General features: G+C 47.7%; 1 protein-coding gene across 1 annotated transcript; it reads left to right on the forward strand.

Annotated features, from left to right (window-relative positions):
- Nucleotides 1-5,553: 5,553 nt before the first annotated feature.
- Nucleotides 5,554-6,513, forward strand: LOC112995007 (olfactory receptor 51H1-like). The gene has a single exon (XM_026119703.2). The coding sequence runs from the start codon at nt 5,554-5,556 to the stop codon at nt 6,511-6,513; it is 960 nt and encodes a 319-aa protein (XP_025975488.2).
- The last annotated feature ends 12,300 nt before the right edge of the window (nt 6,514-18,813 follow it).

The raw sequence follows: 18,813 nt of genomic DNA on the forward strand, positions 1-18,813 counted from the left end.
TGTTTCCTTTAACGCTGCAGGTGCTGGCGGGAACTTTCCCGTGGCCAAACCGCTGTAGCAGCCTGTGCCCGCTGTGGGGAAGCACCCGGGTGTCTCAGCATGAAGCTGAGCTCTGGGGAGACTGAGCTGCAGAGCCCGTTTGCCATGCAAAGTGCAGTCCTCTAGCCAAGCCACCACTGCCTCCAGTGCTGACGATACTGAAACACCTTCTGCAGCGCGGTTCAGATTTGTGCTCTGCCAGCAGCCCTCAGCCAGCGGTGCTGGGTTGCCTTCCCAAGGGCTATGAAGATGCTGAGGGTCCATTGGCTCAACCAGGCTCAGCCCCAGTATGTAGGGAGAGGATGCTAGTGATGAAAAACACGGTCACATCACCTTCTCTGGCCCCAGTGAGATGTTCTGGGATGCTGCTGTTGACAGCAGGTAAGGGATACGTAAGGATATTCCCATGCTGCAGGGCAGGTGCGTCCCATGATGGGCCCTGTGTCATGTTCCCCCAGTCTCGCTTGCATGGTGGAGTTTCCCTTTCACAACCACTGGCCACAAGAGAGGGCTGGGGGAGACGCAGACCCAGGCCAGGCACTGGGTGGCCGTTACGATCCCATAGACAGCCCAGGAGCTCCCACTGGGAGCCATCGACCACCCTGCAGACGGGCTTCCGTGTCACCAGGCACTTCTCCTTTACCTTGGCTGAGCTTTGGATCAGGGCTAGCAGGGGTACAGCATGCACTGCCCTCTATTCCTTCCAGGCAGGGAATAACTTTGGAGGCAAACAGCCCTTGGGAAAGTAGGTGTCCATCTGAAAACCATTCTGCAGTTGGAAACCCTTCTGAGATGTGCTCTCTTAGGGTCATTTCCAGTGGCCAAGCCCAGGTACTCTCTGTCCCCAGTGAGGCTTTGACACTCGCCCAAACACTCTCTGCTGCTGTGCTCCCAGCTTGTGCTTTTTAGGTTTCCTATTCATTTTTCCATGTTGATATTAATGTGATATCTGAATGGCCTCTTTACAAGCCCCCTTTCTAGCACTGACCTTCCCTAGCCTTGATCCTCTTTCTGGACAGGACCCATGAACACAACAGCCCTAAACCAACTTTCCATCTTCGCTTAAACCTCCCCGAGCAACCTTTGCTGTTGCAGAAGGGAACTCAGGGATGCACACAGCCCACAGAAACCTTTGGTCGTTTAATGGATGCATTCACAAAGAAATCCTGTTCTGCTCCTCCGCCCTGCCATGCACCTCTCAGCCCCAGGAGCGCATCTATGGAGGGTGCTCAGTGCCATGAGGTCCTAACGCAGGCCTAGGGGGAACTGAAATCACACTAGCCCCTGGAAAGATCAGGCCCTGCTGCCTTATTCATTGTTTCTTCAATGCCATTTTTTTCTTCACTGCTTTTATTCCCTTCTTTTGTACTGCCAGGCCTCAGTGAAGTCCACACCTGATATATTCAATATGGTTGTTGATGCCGTATTTAACCAGTTCCCAATCACTCCAGTTTTATCATATCCTCTGCCCCAGCTTAGACAAACAGACATCCCCTTCCCCAGCCTAGCTTCTTGTTTTTACCCATTTTTTACCTTTCTAGGAAAAACACATTCTACTTTTGCTCCTCTCTTTATACCCATGGGCACTCCCAGAGATGCAGTCGCCTTTGTCTAGAGACAAATGCAAATTCAGTTTTGGTGTTTACACACACACACACACAGACAGACATGTACATGCATATGTACACACACCTACATACACAGACACATACAGGCATGCACCCGCACACCCACGTATATGCACACACGTGGTTGCAGCTACATTCATGTGCACCCACGCACCCACACACCCACTGCATATGCACACATGCATGCTCACATGCCCACGACATGCATGCACACACGTGCACATGCATGCACAGGCACACACGTGCCCCTACACCCGGACCCACGTGCCCCTGTGGTTTTTGCTGTGCCCAATGGACACTTTTACTTGGGGCCAAGTGAGCCAGGGCCTTCTGTGAGTTCATTAGAGGAACGCTGCAGATGTTCCTCTACATGCTGGTAGATGGCTGTATGCCCACCTGTGGCAAAAAAGGAGACGAATTTCCCTTCCTTTCCCAGCACTCTGGCTCCCATTTCACTAAAACCACTTGCTCCTATCCCAAGTTGCAGTCAGCGGACCAGCCTCACACCTCAGTCTTTGCTACCCGTCAGGAGCATCGCCAGGGCCAGCGAGCACTGTGCACCTCCAGGGAGGCTGTCAGGCTCTCGCAGGATGCCTCTGCTCCGGGGAGGAGAGGCCAGTGACCCCGGACTCACGTCCACTGCTTGCATGGGGCAGGGAAAGGCAAAGCTAAAGCCCTGCCATGACCTTCCCTTGAGCTTGGCCTCCCTCTGCTTTGGTATTCTCAACTGAACCTGCACCTTTGCCAACGTGGATGTGTGAGGCCCAGGGCCTGTATTTGGTATTCAAAGCCCTGCTGGGCCACAGAAGTTAGGAGGCGGCATGACCAGAGCTAACCAGTGCTGATGCAGGTGTCCATCAGGACACCCAGCCTCCGGGAGCTCCCGCGTGTTTAACAAAAGCGGAGCTGCAACCACCATCTAGCACTGGAGGCTAGTGGAAATGCGCACCTACCTCTCACCTGAATTGACCTCCGTAGTTAAATAATCCTTAGAAAAGCACAGAAGCTGAGTGATATTTATGCCATAACTTTCTAAACAGTACGTCCTCATTTAGTTTTAAATTATCATCTCCATGCAGGAATTACCAAGCCAGATTGTGCCTGGCTTCTGCTCTACAGGAGGTCTGACTCAGTAGTTTCCATGGTCATGGTTTATTTATTTTTCAAGCACGTTTGGCAAGGGACAGAATTTCACCTGGAAAATGACACAGTAAGTCCTTCCACACTGCCATGCTTGCTCAGCTGAAGGCTCTTGCTGGTTTTTGCTGCAGCAGGAGTTACCTCGCAGAGGACCTGGGCTGCTCGAGTGGTGGAAATATGCCGCCTTCTGTCAGAATATCGCTTACTGGTGGTAAAACAGTGTCTTGCCTTGACAAAGGCTGCTTGGGACAGCACAGTTTAGCTTTAGGAAGCCCATGCTGTAGATTTCAGCCTCTTGATTTATCAGCAAGCAGCTTCCAAACGTCAGGCAGGAGAGAGGCAATGATATTCTCCAAGGAAGAATGTTTCAGAAAGTATCTAGAACAGCCAAAATGTCTGGAAAACTGCTCCTGCCTGCACAGGCCTGAAAATGCTGCTATTCTGTTTTGAACATTCCTTGTTAACACTTCCTTTTCCTGTGCAATGCCTGATATATATATATATTTTCCCCAGTAATGAGGACCCCAGTTCTTGTCTGTACCAGGGTGACCATCAGGACCCCGTGTCCTTCCTTCCCCTTTATGGGGAGCTCTGTCCATCATGCTCACTAAGTTGCCCCATGGTGCTCACAGCCCTGGGGAGCAAGGACTGCAGCTGTGACTTCCCACTGTGTCGGAGAAGCCCATGTGGTTTGGTCTGGCTGGTTAAATACGTCTTTCCAGGCAGACTGTGCCCAGTGCCTGTCTGCAGCAGATTGCACAGCCAGGGCTGACCCTGGGTTGCTGCCCATGTCCTCTGCTGTGTCTGGGGTAAGTACCAGAGGGGATGGCTGGAAGAATACAGAGTACATGCGTTCTTCCCCAAGAAGGGCAATTTATTTGAGGGCCTGAATCAACATGAGAAATTTCAGCAGTCTCTGGCAGAAGCAAAGAACCAGCATGTTAGAAAAGTGCTAAGACAGAAAGTTGCTTTACTATATCTTAGTTTTGATCCCATCTATGCAGATGGTCTTGATCTGAAAAGCCTTCCTAAACACTGATCTTGATCGATGATTATAAACTTCCTTCATTCCCTCAAGTGCTCTGCGAATAGGATGTGTAAGTTTATTTGTACAATGAATTTGCTCCCCCCAGGAGCAAAGAGGGGTGTTTAACTCCTTAGCTTTGTCCTTTAGGTCCTTATCTACCTTATCTACCCTGTGCTGCTGGGAGAGAACAGCACCTCGTTGTGAGTAGGGCGATTTGCAGGCGCGAGGAGAGCCAACAGCTCTCCCAGAATGGTGCCTTGCTCCTGCAAAATCTCGAGGGCTTTTTTTTTTGGATAGTAGATAAGATCTAAGAGTGTGTGTGTATACACATACTTAAGAGCAAATCTTTGTGCTTTTCAGTGATGCAAATGTGTTTGTTTCCTGCTGAATAGAGACAGGCGCATTTTCCCTGATCTGCCACGGCAAGAGCAGAGGATGCACTGCTTTGACCACTGACTGTTTAGACTGCACTTTTAACACGCACTAAATTTAACTGCATTTGCTGACAAGCCTGTGTGGAATTTTTCCTGAGAAAAATGGAAATTACCTTGGAAATTCCCCAGCTGCTTGCCTCTGTCTCCCAGTCACTGTGCAGAGCAGCTGATCTCCCGTGGCAGCCAGCGAAGCTGCCCATGAAGCAGGCTGTTTCCAGAAAGGTTAAATGAAGAGATAGTATTTGCTGTCAGGTTTCCTAATGGCCTCAGGCACCACTTCAGGTCATAGTTAGGCCTTTGAATGTCTTCCTTTCCATGTAATCTTTTTGGCAGCTGAAAACCACAAATCCATTTTCCTTCCATCAGGGCTAGTTTAGCCAATTAGCCTACAGGTTTAGCTGATAAAGCTCCTGAAACATTTTACATTCTTACCGTGATTAAACAAAAAGGGAAAAAAATCAATACAGAGCCAAGTGTAATGGTTCTGCATCCCATCGTGGAGCAAAATGTTATCTCTCTGTTCTGGCTGCACGTGGTTTTGCACAAACATTGACCTTTCCCTGTCTGCGTCTCTCTCGCTTTCCATCCCCCTTTCCTTTCTTCTCCCGACTTCTTGCTCCAGCTTGTGCAGAAACCAGCACCGACTTTGCCTCTGCTAACGCTGGGCACTGCGGCTGCCTGCACACCGTGGCAGGATGAGCGGGTGCCTGGATGGTGCCAGGGATGCAGCTTCCCAACGTCCTGCCCGGCTGCCCCTGCTGCTCCCGCTCCCACGGTGGCTGTGGGAGAAGCAGGCCCCTTCCCTAGGACTCACCTCCCAGGTCTCTGTCCCAGCTCTCGCCTTTTCTCCTTCCGCAGGCAGGAGGACCTCAGCCTCAGGCCCTCACCTTGCCGTAGCAAGGTTGAGCCTTGCTTGCACTGCTGAGAAGCCCTCAGCCAGCTCTCCAAAGGGCCGAGCACAAAGGCGTCCTGCAACCCCAGATGTTTAGAGGCCGGGGACTATGACTAGGAGAGACCCACCGTATGCTGTGCTGTTCTTTCCCTCGTTACCCAGGGCTGCACACAGCCTGGACAGGCGCCTGAGCTGCAGAGGTCCGCGTCTGATCTGCTAACGCTGTCCCTTGATTTGGTGTGATGGATGAGGCACGGATGGCAGCTGCACTGGTGTTTCGAAAACCTGTCTCTCCAGCCCGGCTCTAGTCAGTGTGTGGGCAGAGCTTTGTAAAGCACTTGTTATTCCAGGAAGCTCTATGACTGCCAGAGCTCCGGGCCCTTGGTGCATGGGATGTCCGCTTCCAATAAGACTGGTTTCAGTCCCCTGACCTTCATCCTCACTGGGATTCCTGGTCTGCCAATGAGTAGCATTGGCTGGATAGCATTCCCTCTCAGCTCCCTGTACCTCCTCATGCTCTTGGGGAACTGCACCTTGCTCTGGACCATAAAGACAGACCGCAGTCTCCACACACCGATGTACTATCTCCTCTCCATGCTGGCCGTGGCAGACCTGGGCCTGTCTGTCTCCACACTGCCCTCCATGCTGGCCATATTCTGGTTTGAGTCCACGTCCCTCCATTTTGATGTGTGCATTATCCAGATGTACTTCATCCACTCCTTCTCCGCCATCGAGTCCGGGGTTCTGGTCGCCATGGCCTTTGACCGCTTCAGCGCTATCTGCTACCCTTTGCAATATGCCTCTGTCTTGACAAGCTCCCTGATCATGAAGGCAGGAGGGGTGATCCTCATGCGGGGTGTCTGTGTGGTGCTCCCAGTGGCTATCCTAATTAAGAAGCTCCCTTTCTGCAGGTCCATGCTCCTGTCACACTCCTTCTGCCTGCACCAGGACATGCTGAGGCTGGCTTGCGGAGATGTCAGGGTCAACAGCTTGTACGGGCTGACTGCAGTGATACTCACCAAGGGCCTCGACTCCCTGACCATCCTCCTGTCTTACGTGATGATCGTCAGGGCCATCATGAACACCATCTCCCATGAAGCCCGAGCCAAAGCCTTTAGTACCTGCATCTCCCACCTCTGTGCTGTCCTGGTCTTCTACATCCCTCTCATTGGCTTGTCCATCATCCACAGGTTTGGGAAGCACCTGCACCCCCTCACTCACACGCTCATGGCCGATGCCTACCTCCTGGTGCCACCTGTCCTGAACCCGCTTGTCTACAGCTGGAAAACCAAGCAGATCCGCAGGCGGATTCTCACCCTGCTCCGTTGGAGAGGGGCCCAACAGCAGGTCTAGTCCTGGAGAGCCAACACACCAAAGCCAGTCTCCTTCCTTTCCTCTCCAGATTGGTTGCTCATGGGGAATATTTTCTGGGAAAAAATCATTCATGTTACTTCACTTCCCAGACAAACCTGTCAACCCTCTGGCGATACAGCTCATTCTTCTCCCCAGGGAGGGCTGGATTGTGGTGATTCATGTTATTCCACCTCCCATTTTGGGATGTCCTGCTTCTCAGAAAGTCTGCAAGAGAGCAGAGCTGGTGTGGGCAGGTCATGAAGCTGGACTCCCTCCAGGTATGGAGGGAGAAGACCAGAGTCTCTCTGCTGAGAACAGATTGTAGTCAAGGGATGTATTGCTAATAGCAGTTTTAGTCTCTGAAGAAATGCAAACAGTATCGTCAGGCTTGTGCTTTTAATTACAAATATCCTTACATCGGTCGATTATATTAAACCCTCAGTTCCCAGAGTTATGTGTTTATATGAGACTCCTCAGCTTTCATTGTATGAATAAAGTGATTTGCGTCTTTACATTTGTGGAGATCAGGCAGGAACTAATGGCCTATGGCACAAAGAGTGAAAAAAATAGAGTCCGAACTCACTGGGGGGTCTGCAAGAGGAGTGTATGTTTTTTTACTGTCTTGTGATATCATCTCCTTTGCCCATAACTCTCTGGGAACATTGTGAAAACCTCCTCAACCTCCCCAGGTGTAATTCAAATGAGAGTAGGATGTCTGTCATAGAGGTATGGTTCCACATTAAACCTGGGTGCAAGAGCCATTCAGTGCACTTCGAACACCTCCTGCCATGCAGAGCACTATTTTTACACCCCCAGCCATGCTGCTGTTGCCCAGGGTAGGGGCTGCTGCATGCCCAGACCTCTTCTCCCTGTGCAGATCTGTGCACTCGCCCTCAGGGACTGGCAGCTCATCTTGTTCAAACCACCTTCCCAGCTTCCCACGATAATCTGCTGTTCTGATCTGGCCTCCCACTGCTGCTAACTGGGTTGTTTGACCAGAAAATAGTGGCTGTTACTGGACTCAGTCCCTCTTGCTTGTCTGGCAGGGAAGAGTTGAACCTCAGTACTTGGCCTGCTCTTCTCAAACTTCCTTTTACCTCTCTCACTGTTTCCACAGCCCTTTGCCTTCTCCCAGTAGCTGATGGGTCAAGAAAGAGGGAGCAGAGCAAAAAGGAGGAGAAAGAGAAACCGGCACGCTGGAGATCACGCTGGCCCCTGGCTGTCTGACCTGTGATGGTGAGGGATGAAGGCAAAGGAAACAGCCCATCTCAGTGCAGGCACTTGGCTGAGTAGGTGTCCAGCTGTGTGAAGCAGAGCTGCAGGGTCAAGACTGGAGTTTGGGAAGCCCTGACCAGCTTTTAGCAGGTTTCAGCAAACTGGGGACATGCCGAGCAGTGTAGGGCTGTGCTGAGAGCTGGAGCTGGAGCACTTTGGTACACAGAACAAATCGGTGTGTTTCTCTCTAGGGCTGGTTTTTGGCAAATGTCCTGAGAGTTTCTCCTCACTCTCCTAGCTGCTGTTATGAAGAATCCAAATGGGGCGAATCATTGCAGAGAGGGAATTAGGTACTGTGGCACTATGCTGGTGAGCATGGAAGAGCTCTGTGATAATGGTACCTGGGTTCTTCATTTTCACCAGGCAAAGGGAACACTCTGTCTCTTCCACTGCCTCTCAGGCACTTTCACTGTGAGGTACCAGGCAGTAAAACCAACAAGAACACATAGGTGCTCCTGTGCATGCTGCAAAGTTTCATTTCAGCCAGATGGTAAGAGGGGAACGGTGTCTGCAAGAGCAAATATGTGCTCAGTGCAAAAAGAAAGCTGGTTACAGGGGGAATATGAGTGTCCTGAGTTGGAAACATTTGACATAAGGACTCTGGACCTGATGTCTGGGAAATGCTAGAATTCTCTCTGTGTTTTTTCTGGGATCCGTGGTCCAGTCTGACATTTTCCTGGTGTGTCTGAAAAGCAGATGTCTGAATGCAGGCAATTTGCATGTGTCTACATAAAGCCAGAAGCACAGCTGTTAGAAATCAACATTTCTCCACTGAGTTGTGGCTTGCTGCAGCTCTGTATCAAGTTTTAGTCCTTCAGAAGTTTGGGTCGCTCTCTGTTCTCTGTTAAAAGAATATTCAGTGTTTTTGCCCAGCTTTAATTCCAGTGTCTGCTTGTGCCACTGTTAGTAGGAGAATTAGCAAGGGACACAGCAGTCTGCTCCCTCTTACCTCCTGGAAGGCGGTCATGAGCTTCAGCCCAAGGTTTATGCTTCCTTATCTCATCCCATTGTGTCCCATTATGCCACGCTCACATATAACTTCTCTGGGATGCACCACAGTAAGCAATTTCAGCCCAGCATGCAGCTGAATCAGATGAGTAACAGATGACTGTGATATTGCAAAACGGCCCAGTTTGACCACTGCGGTGATGGCCAGTGCTCAGATGTTCACAGACGAGCAAGCCGTCACAGTCAGCGTTCCCAAAGGGCGGACTGGTACCATGGAGACAAAGCTAAGAAAAGTAGCAGGACGTTTGCATTCTCTTGCTGAAATTGCCAAGCTGCTTTGATCTGCCAGTGAGAGGTTAGAAGCTGGGGACCTAACAACGGAGACCTGAACTCTCAGCAGTATCAGACTGCACGTGCAGCACATCCATGTTGCTGAGTGAATCAATGAAGAAATAGCTTAACTCCTCCTTGAACATTTTGCCAAATTCAGTGAGTCAGACTGGGCATGCTGTGAGGAATAGTTTGCTCTAATTGCTCTAATTGCCTGTGGGTGGCACGGAACAGTTCCCTGAGCTGCTTTGAGGTTGATGCATGTCAGCTGCTGACAGATCTGCTGGTTGTTTAGAAGCTCTTGCCCCAAAGCCAAAAACCACAGCTGGGTTAAACTGACAGCTGGGTTAAACTGACTTCATTCATTCCAGCTAAGCGATGTTGGGTGATGCTGGGGCTCTAACTTACAGAGCCCAGGGAGCCCTTGCCTCTGCTTCCAGACATTGGCTATAAGATGGTTTGTCCATTCTGCATTAAATGGGGCTTCCCCAGCTGTCCTGCCGATGGCCCCTCATTCCTGAACAGCGTGCAGCTAATGCATTTCACTCCCAGAACACCTGCGTGATGCTGAGTAACCAGATTTGTAGCAGTGGTTGTATTTGTCCCAAAACCATCTCACCACCTTCACTGAGTGACTTGGTCAGGTACTTTGCTGACTGTTAGTTTAGGTTTGAACGTGAAATATGCCATCCTGAGGCTTGCATGCATTCGCAATACGTGCAGCTCCCCCTAAACCTGGCTATTTTCCAGCTGTCTCTGAGTCATGGCAATTTGCTAGCTTCATGTAATAATTGACAGGACCATCAGGCTTCCTAATGTTTACTATTTATTTTTCTGTGTTTGGTTTTCTATTGATGGCGCCATAAGTAATAATGCGCATTCCAATTTTTCTACAGGTGCTTTCCACCTGTTGTTCCCTTTCTCTTATCTGCATTTGCTCGGCCCTGTACCTACATAGTATTTTGCCTTGACAAAATTCCCTCTTGCCAATAAAAGTGTAAGTTGTCACCTTCCGCTTCACACCAGTGTATGTACCCTGGTCAGTGCAATAGCTCTGAAGACGTATGGGGATGTAAAAGTAAATCATTTCCTCACTTGCTTCTTATTCTGGTTAACATTTGCATTTTGTACAATTCCACATTTTAATCAAAACTGCAACTTTTTTACTGAAATAGCTAATCATGCACGATGCTCAGAACAGATCTGCCCGTTTTTTTTGTATCAAGCAATTTCACCGAAGTTTTCTTCCAGGAAAAGGGAAAGGCTCTATACAGCAGCAGAGCTTGCTTACAGGTAAAACTTCATCCGTTCTGCAGTATGTGAAATCCTGCTTCTGACTTTACTGTTAATCCATAGACAAGCTCTGAAACTGGGTCAGATTTGGACTACTCTGATACACACTGTCAAGATACTTGGGGGATTTCTAAAATTATTTTTGGTAGCAACTATCCAACTTTTTTTTATGCATCTTGGGATTTCAGAATCATGAGGTCCTGTCAACTTTCAAGGAATTTTGGAGTAAATCCATGTGAATGGAACATTCATGAGAAGGGTTAAATGTTCATTTATGTTTCATTGGGAAAATGCCTGTTTTTTCCTTTGGAATTGGACATGGTTTCATGTTCTGACCCGGTTTAAACTCATGAAACCCTCTGTTTACTCCTCCACATCCATATGTTTGCACATTGCCAGAAAGAACGGCGTTTAGCTGCACGCAGGCAGATTTCCTACATCAATCTCAGCCTTGGGAATGAAATAGATCATATTTGAGGCCAATGTTTTCAAAATGAACTAGATGTTTTAAACTGAGACACCATAAAAGGGAACACAGCTTTTCAAAGTAATGAGGAATAACTCCAGAAATCAAACTTCTCTTAACGAAGTCTGAATTTCCCTAGACTCAGCACTGTATCCAGAGACCCAAATTTAGGACCACATATGGGCCAGGGGTTTAAGCTCCCATGACAGTCAGAGATCGTCTAGTCAGTGCAGTCAGTGAAGCCAGTAGAGCACATCTGCTCTCTGGTGAGTTGAGCTGCTCTGTGGGCTCAGGCAAGGAAACCCCAAATTAAATCCCACCCCCAAACCCACATCCTATTAGATAACTCATAATCTTAAAATCCACCCTGTGCTAGATCTTAACCAGCAGAACCAGGAGTGACTCTTCTACAGAGCTCCAAAGTTCTTCCTCCTCTTTCTGATCCATTGGAGGTGTTTTAGAGCTGTCTAGATCATGCATGAATAAACGCTCAGGTCTTGACCCACAGGTATCTCTCAAGAAGCTCAATGTCATCAGTCAGATGGTGGGCTATGATAGGCTGGTTTCAAGGATTTGCTGAGCAATCCTACTCTCTAGCTGTGGGAGAAAATGAGGCAGGGGGCTGCTGAGGCTAACCTGTTGGATCGTGGTGGACACGGCCAGGCCATGCCTGGGAGCCCACTGTCACAAGGGGATGGATCTTGTGTCCTCCTCTTCTCGGCACCTCGGTTATACACCATGAGTCTTGTGGCTCTCAGCCCTAAACTTGCTAGAAACTCTACAGACTCTGTATTTCAAGGGTGGCGAGAAGCTTACATGCACCCAGATGCATTTTGCCTTCATGCAAGTCCTCACAGATCCAGTCCTACCTTTCCTGATACTATGAACCACGCTGAGCATGGATTGGTTTAATTCTGTGGAAATTGCCTTCAGTGCCTACAATGCCTTCTTCCTCAATGAAGTTCGGTCAGTGGAATTGTGTGTCCTTAACTCAGTGGCCTTCAGTCATTTCGTCAGAGTAATGACCTCTGAGAAATACTTAATTCCTCCTAACCTTGTTAATGGAGAAAGTAAGAGTGATGACTTTATCCAAAAATACCTTCATTGTCCTTTCAGACTCTTGCCTCATTAAATACTCTTTTTTAAAGATTTACATTTGTATCAGAACGCAGCGGTGGCATAAAGGCCAGTGGCCTGCGGGACCTGAGTACGGTATGTTAAAGCAGGTCCTGCAGTTCTTGTGCCGTCTCACATTCTAACCTTGAGATGATGCAGGACATCCCAGGACATGCATCTTGGAGCATGAAACCGGCACCTCTCTCATTGATGGTCTCTGATTCCTCCTCTTCCCCCTTTTCCCCCAGTGACTAGCATGGTGCTTATGCACAGGCTGGGGAAACACCTCGCCTGTGTCCTCTGTGTGCTGATGGTCGTCAGGAGGAGCATCAAACACCTCTGCAGGAGATCCATAAACCATTTTGACCAAAGAGCAATTGGTTACAAAATCGCTTCCAGAGGATATTTTATTCTCAAATGAACTGGAAGATTTATGAGTGCAAATTCTAATGGAAATTTTCCCCACAATCCTTTGAATTACATCTCTAGTTACACTGATCTTTCTCCTATGGCTGGTGTTTATTATTGGCTCTGCTTCCACCACATCTCTTTGAGAAACTCTTTCACATGCGTAACTTGTCTGTGAAACAAACAAAAAAAAATTGTATATGCTTGCGCAGCAACAAGATTTCGACTTCACTCAACTTCGGAGTTATTCAGATTTCAGTTCTCAAATCTGCTTATTCTTCCCTCATTTCTGTTTGAAAGCAGTCATATGATAACATTTGCTCAACTGCCAGATTGAATTTTGACCAGTTTGATTATGTCACAGTGATTTAATTTGAAAAAGTAATTGCAGAATAGCAATGTAATGTTAACGTATCTCCTCATAGATCTGTTTTCATTTCCTTGCTGTTGTTACAGAGACACTGAGCGTGATTTCTTCTTAAAATCATGACATAAATATGACAGCTGCTCTGCTTTTTGAGAGACCACGTTAACCCATCTCACCAGTTATACTCCCTTTCAGCACAAATATTGGGAGACAGTTGAAAGGTTGAAAATGGGTAGTTGCAATTATTTAGCTTTTGCATATGTATGTTTTAGCATGGAGCATCAGGCCTTGCTGTTGTTGCTATGCAAAACCACAGCAGAAGGATGACCTGAAACACAGAGACATTATAGCAGACTGATAAAAGTTAATTGACATATTTGACCTTATTAGAGTGAACCTATTTCAACCTGCAGAATGCAAAATATGTTAATGAGATCAAAACCCCAAGTCTTTCTAGCCTTTTCAAAATGATATTTAGAATTTCATTCTCTTTAAACCTTGAGACATGGAATAAAGACAAATGTGAAATCCTGCAGAATGCATGTACCATGATCTGACCACTTTGATTCAGCTGGAGCCAACAATTTGGAAACCCTTTGAGTTAATTAATTTGCTCCATACTTTTTTCCTTGTAAAAAGAAAAGCCTCCTGCAGAGTAGGCCGTGCCTTTTCCCAGTCCCAGCAAGCACCTCGGATTCATTTGACCCAGATTTAGGCACTCGGTCAAGGTCCCCCCGTAGGAACCTTAGGCTCCCTGTGTCACCTGGCCACGGCACACACCTCTCAGGCTCCGGAGCAGGCACTGCTCCCATTGAGATCACACGCAGGCAATGCCCATGACAGTCAGTTTTTCATCTTTGCCCTGAAGTTTCTTCCCAATCAAAGTAAACATATTGCATCCCAGCTGTTATTTACAGCCTTCAGGCAACGCTGCTCTGCTGGCGGAGGTTTGGGACATGTTGTTCATGACGCTGCTTTAAGCTCGTGTTTTAGCAAATTATAGGCAGGTCACGCTGACCTACATTCACCCCTCTGTTGCCTCTGAATCACCTCTATCTACCAGCTTCACTTAATACAGGAAAATGAGATACACGGCTTTGTGATGTTTGCAGATTTCTCTCAGATTGTTTGATTTTCCACCCTGCATGCTACAGGCAGTGAGTTTGCTGCCTTTACGACAGGACTCCCTGTCCTTTCTGCATTTTCTGAATCTTCTCATTGTATTATTTACCCGATGCACCTAGTCAGCCGTTAAATATGTCAATGTTTGCCCAGACAAGAGCTCATTCACTTCTGCAGAACGGTACGCTGGTGACAGAGGATCTTCTGTTTGTCACTAATGGCAGCACAGGAAATTGCTTGACACCGCTTCACTTTACCCAGGCGTTTTACGATGATTCCAATTAAAGACACTGTTTTTCTACTGAAACAGTCCAGGCGATTTGGCCTGTGAAAGAATTATAGCTGTATGGGTTTAAAAGTGCTTTGTACAGGTTTAACTGTTCTGTTCCCTGTAGAAGATCATGCTGGAAAGAAACTGTATGCTTTTATAATTTCAACCAAGCCTTGTGTCGAGGTCACCTTTTTGTTCATAAACTGATATAGCTAAAGCCAGAAACCGTGGTGCTCCAGCAGATGTCTGATTTTTCTTAGCAACCACTGAATAAGGATTTTCTTTATATATAGTTTTGGATTTCAGACACACAACCATGTCTTTTGCTACTTCCCAGATCTGAGCATAAATCCACAGAAGCCTAACAGTCACTCGCATGAAAAAAATGTATGTGCAAAGCCTTTGGTGGTGTAGGTGGGATCACCTCCATTGAAGTCTGATGCACAGACACCAGCTGATCCTAAACTGAGATTAACACCATGAATACTAAATATGGAAAGTCAGCTGTGTTACAGAATCTGGGAGAGTCTGGGAGGGTTTTAACCACAGGCTACTGAACAGTGCTTTTCTAGCAGGGCATTCAGCATGGGACCAGAGCCAGGAGGGAATTCTGCATTTTGGAAGCTAGCAATGCCTGGAAGCACTGCACAGGAATAACTACATGGAGCCGGAACAGGGCTTGACCTCTTGATCCTGCCTTTCAGTATGTGCCAGAAGTCTCACAGGTGGCTTAGACATCTCATACATAGTGTGTGGAGACCTGCTGTTAACACCAGGCACAGCAATAAGGCCCTTCCAGAGCTGAAGCAGTGAGATTCGCAGAGGATTGTGCAGATGAGGTACCTGCAGCAAAAACCATCTTCAGGTCTAGGTTCTGATCCGATGGACTCGCCTGTCCTCCCCTCTTCCATACAGATGTACAGCTGCCCCCAACCTGAGCCCTGCCCCATTTCTCTTAAGTCTGTCATGCACCTACTGCAAAACCAAACCAGAGGCTGACCCAAAGCCTCCCTTCTCCATTCTTCTACAGCACATCTCTCCCACCACAAATCAAAGCCCAGCACCATGGCACACTTCTCCAGCATCTAACAACACCATCCACCTTCTTAAGCCGGGAATGTAAACCCAAGCCCACCAACTCCACCACAATCCTAAAGTCATATGTGATGGGGATCAGCAGCAATAGCTGGATCTCAGATGTTTAACCCACCTCTCCTTCCCTTGATGCTACAACCTCATGCTCGGAGCTCTGCAGGGGGGTTGATTCTAAGGGCCAAGTGAGATACCCAAGCAGGAAAGCTATCCTGGCTCTAGAGTTATGCTGTCCTTCAGAGGATGTTTCATTAAAGCAGCTGGTCTGTGTCCAGGTCTTGCTGAGCTCTTATCCTCAGTGCTGTTTTTTGACCGTCAGTAGGCATCTGACTTTGAAAAACATTGCATCACTGTTTGGAGCTGCCGGTGCCAACGGGGTTGGCTGCTGCTTTGGTGGCAATTTGGAGGGACAGTCTGCCAATGAGAAGACGACGTCTCTCTTGTGCTGTAATGTCACCTTTCAGGAAGCTGGGCTACTTTTGTCCAGCTGAACACAATGTCTGTGGCCAAAGAAAACTGCATATAAACAATTTTCTTGAATAGACAAAGATGAGCAATACTCCCTGCCTTTCTTTCTCTCCCTCCCTGGACCTACAAAGTCTAGGGCAACCTTTTGGGACACTTCTTGGCTGGAGAGAAGGGAAACCACAGCAGCAGGCTTTGCTCTGGGTTTGAGCATTGCAGCCTCACCTTTCAGGTCAGCTCTGTGCAGGGACATGGCTCCCTGTCAGTCCATGACCCACCCCTGAAGCATCCTTCACCAGGAGAAAGAAGTGAAAACAGGCTGGTGCCGAGGTCTCATGTGGTGATTTCAGGTGGCAGTGGTGCTGTTCTTCTGGATCTCACTAAAACATTTCCTTAGTCTTTATTTGCATATCTCCATTGAGCAGCTTCCTGAATGTTATGAGAATTTTTTGAACAGTGTCTTCTAAAGGCTTTTGCCTGGGAGGACCATGCCCCCACCTTCCCCTTCCCTCCTCACCATCCCTTCTCACATTCCTATCAGCAGTCACACACTGAACTCTGGCCTGTACTGTAAATATGATTTGGGCTGGCTTAGGCTCAAATTATAAACATTTCCAGCAAATAGATTGCTGTGTGCCAAGTAGGGTCTGTGCTCCCCCTGATTTGTGGTTCTGGGAAAACAGTTCTGTTTAAATGGGAAAATAGATGGACAGATTCTCACATCTCTCTCTAGATGCATGCAGTACCTATGCTTCTGGGAAACAGGATTAAGCAGAAAACCAGCAAGAATAATTTGGTGGGAACACTGAAAACATCACTGCAGGGAGCTCGGTGCATATGGGTGGTTCTTGAGACATGAATCAGCGGGAGTCATAAGATTTCAAGAGCATCTGGTGCAAAATGAATCAATCTTACACTATACAATAGGCATACTATGGAGTATCTTAAAGTCTCTAGTGATTCAAACAAGACTACTATTAGCCATTTTATACTGCCTGCCGGAAGCCTGAACTCTTTTTCTTGTTCAGACATGGGTCTGCTAGATAACCCCTGGCAGTCGTTTCCATCTCCCAGCCTCTCCCTTCTCCCAGCAGACACCGCACAGGCTCTCTCACCGCACAAGCGTGTACTGCCAAGCTTCCCAGCACGCTGGTCTTGAGAGGACCCTCAACCACAACGTTTAGGACAGAAATAGTTGATCAGTTCAGCAAATGCAGTATAGGTAATGAGGGGAAATTTTCTCTCTGGCGGTTCCTAAGGGTAAGGCTTCACTGCAGACTGGGTCGTTGGGTTCACGTGCACAGACAAGGGCTTGCTCAGCACAGTTTGTCTCCAACCTCCTAGTGCAGGAGGCCGGACTAACCATGCTGGAAACTGCCTGACACGTACAGTAACATGATGGCAGAGTCTCAAAGGAAAGAAACTAAAGGTGCCAGGGTACACGAAAGATGAACACATGCATGCAGCTAGACTATGAGTAGAGCAGGGAACAAGGTAGCATCTCATTTCCACAGACTAGATGAGTTCAGAGAGATTTCTGGTCATACCTTTCTTGAGAAGCATGGAAAAACAGGTCTGGAAGGGGCTTTGGCAGGGGGAGGCTGTGCCTTTGCCCTGAGGCAGGACTGACTCAGCTGAAAACATTACTGAGAGATGTTCAGAAAAACCTTCTGTGATGGAAACTCCATGCCCATGTCAACCTGCTCCACGCTTTCACTGCCTGCCCCTTGTCTAACCTCAGTCTTCCCCCTGGCAGCTCAGCCCATGACACTTCGTCTTAGCCCCACAGGCATGGGTAAATGGTTATTCCCTTCTCTGCAGCAGCCTTTTCCATTGCTGAAGGCTACTCCCTCTTCTCTCTGCTGCCTCCGAGGCTGCATCCCTGCTTTCCCGCTACACTTGGCATCTCAGTTGCTCTGAACCCATCACAACCTGCTTGAGTTTTGCTCTCACTGTGGCCAGATGTGATGCAGCTTTCAATTTCCAACCTAAAGCTGTCGTTTTCTGGCTAAAGCTTGTTTGCTCTGAAGACCATGAGAACATCTCAGCCAGATGAAACTAAAGGTCCCTCTGGCCTGCCATCCTACCTTGAACAGCAGCCAGTAATGGGCATTTAGGAAGGTTATTTATAATTAATCCTTCCCCTGGCACACCTCCCAGCTTCTAGAGTTCAGTTTAGAGGCTTCCTGAATAGGAGGCTGCATCGTGGCCATCATGTTTAATAGAAATCGATGAACTTCTCATCCATGAAATTGTCTAATACCTTTTTGAACCTAATTATACTTCTTGCCCCCATGACATCCAGTGGCAATGAGTTCCGTAATTTAATTATGATCTCTTTGAAAAAGTACTTTTTTATTTGTTTTAAATCTACCATCTGATATTTTCATGGATTTATGTATCTCCTCCTCTTTTATTAAATTATAGACCTTTCTGATACGGTTTTATTGTCTCTTTTCAAAGCTGATGAGTCCTAGTATATACATTTCCTCTTCTATGGGAGCTGCTCCACACCTTTGAACACGCTTAATCCAGGAAGTTAGTTAGCTGCAATAGTTCTTCTTTCTTGCTTTTCTTTTTTTTTTTTTTTTTTTTTGGCCTGTAGTATACCTGGAGATAACAAACTTATGCCAGTACCAGTAGAAAATGTATCACTAAGTCACAGCATATTCATTCAGCCACAAGTCTGGCCTTGAGGATGAAGAACCAGCTAGGAGCAGACAGACATCTCACATCTGTACTTGTAAATTAAACGTGCCCAGGGCTGTTCTTTGGCATTGAGGTCAGCCAGCACCAGGTGGTGGATAAGGCTAGCAAACCCTTTAGCTTCTGAAATGAGATGGCCATGTAAAAACTGCCCACGCGGACTCCTGAACCCCTGCCTGGGAATTGCTGAAGCCCTTGTTGGTCAGGGCAGCACCATGCCAGGGAGAAGACAATTTAATGGGATAGATTGCGGGCAACGAGCCAGCATTAATTTACCATTTTAATAGTATCACTTAGGTCCAATGACTGTATTTACTGCAGACTCCTCATATGAGACCGGGCATACCCTTTTGCTCCTCTGTGTCTTAGCTTAGAGCCACAGAAATAGGGGTTAATAGCAATTTCCACCTCACAGCTGAGACGGTAAAGATAAATTTATTA

This window comes from Dromaius novaehollandiae, chromosome 1, assembly GCF_036370855.1.
Source record: "Dromaius novaehollandiae isolate bDroNov1 chromosome 1, bDroNov1.hap1, whole genome shotgun sequence".
Taxonomy (NCBI): domain Eukaryota; kingdom Metazoa; phylum Chordata; class Aves; order Casuariiformes; family Dromaiidae; genus Dromaius; species Dromaius novaehollandiae.

Coding starts and splice junctions, on each gene's coding strand:
- LOC112995007 (XM_026119703.2), top strand. CDS start 5,554: ATGTCCGCTTCCAATAAGACTGGTTTCAGTCCCCTGACCTTCATCCTC.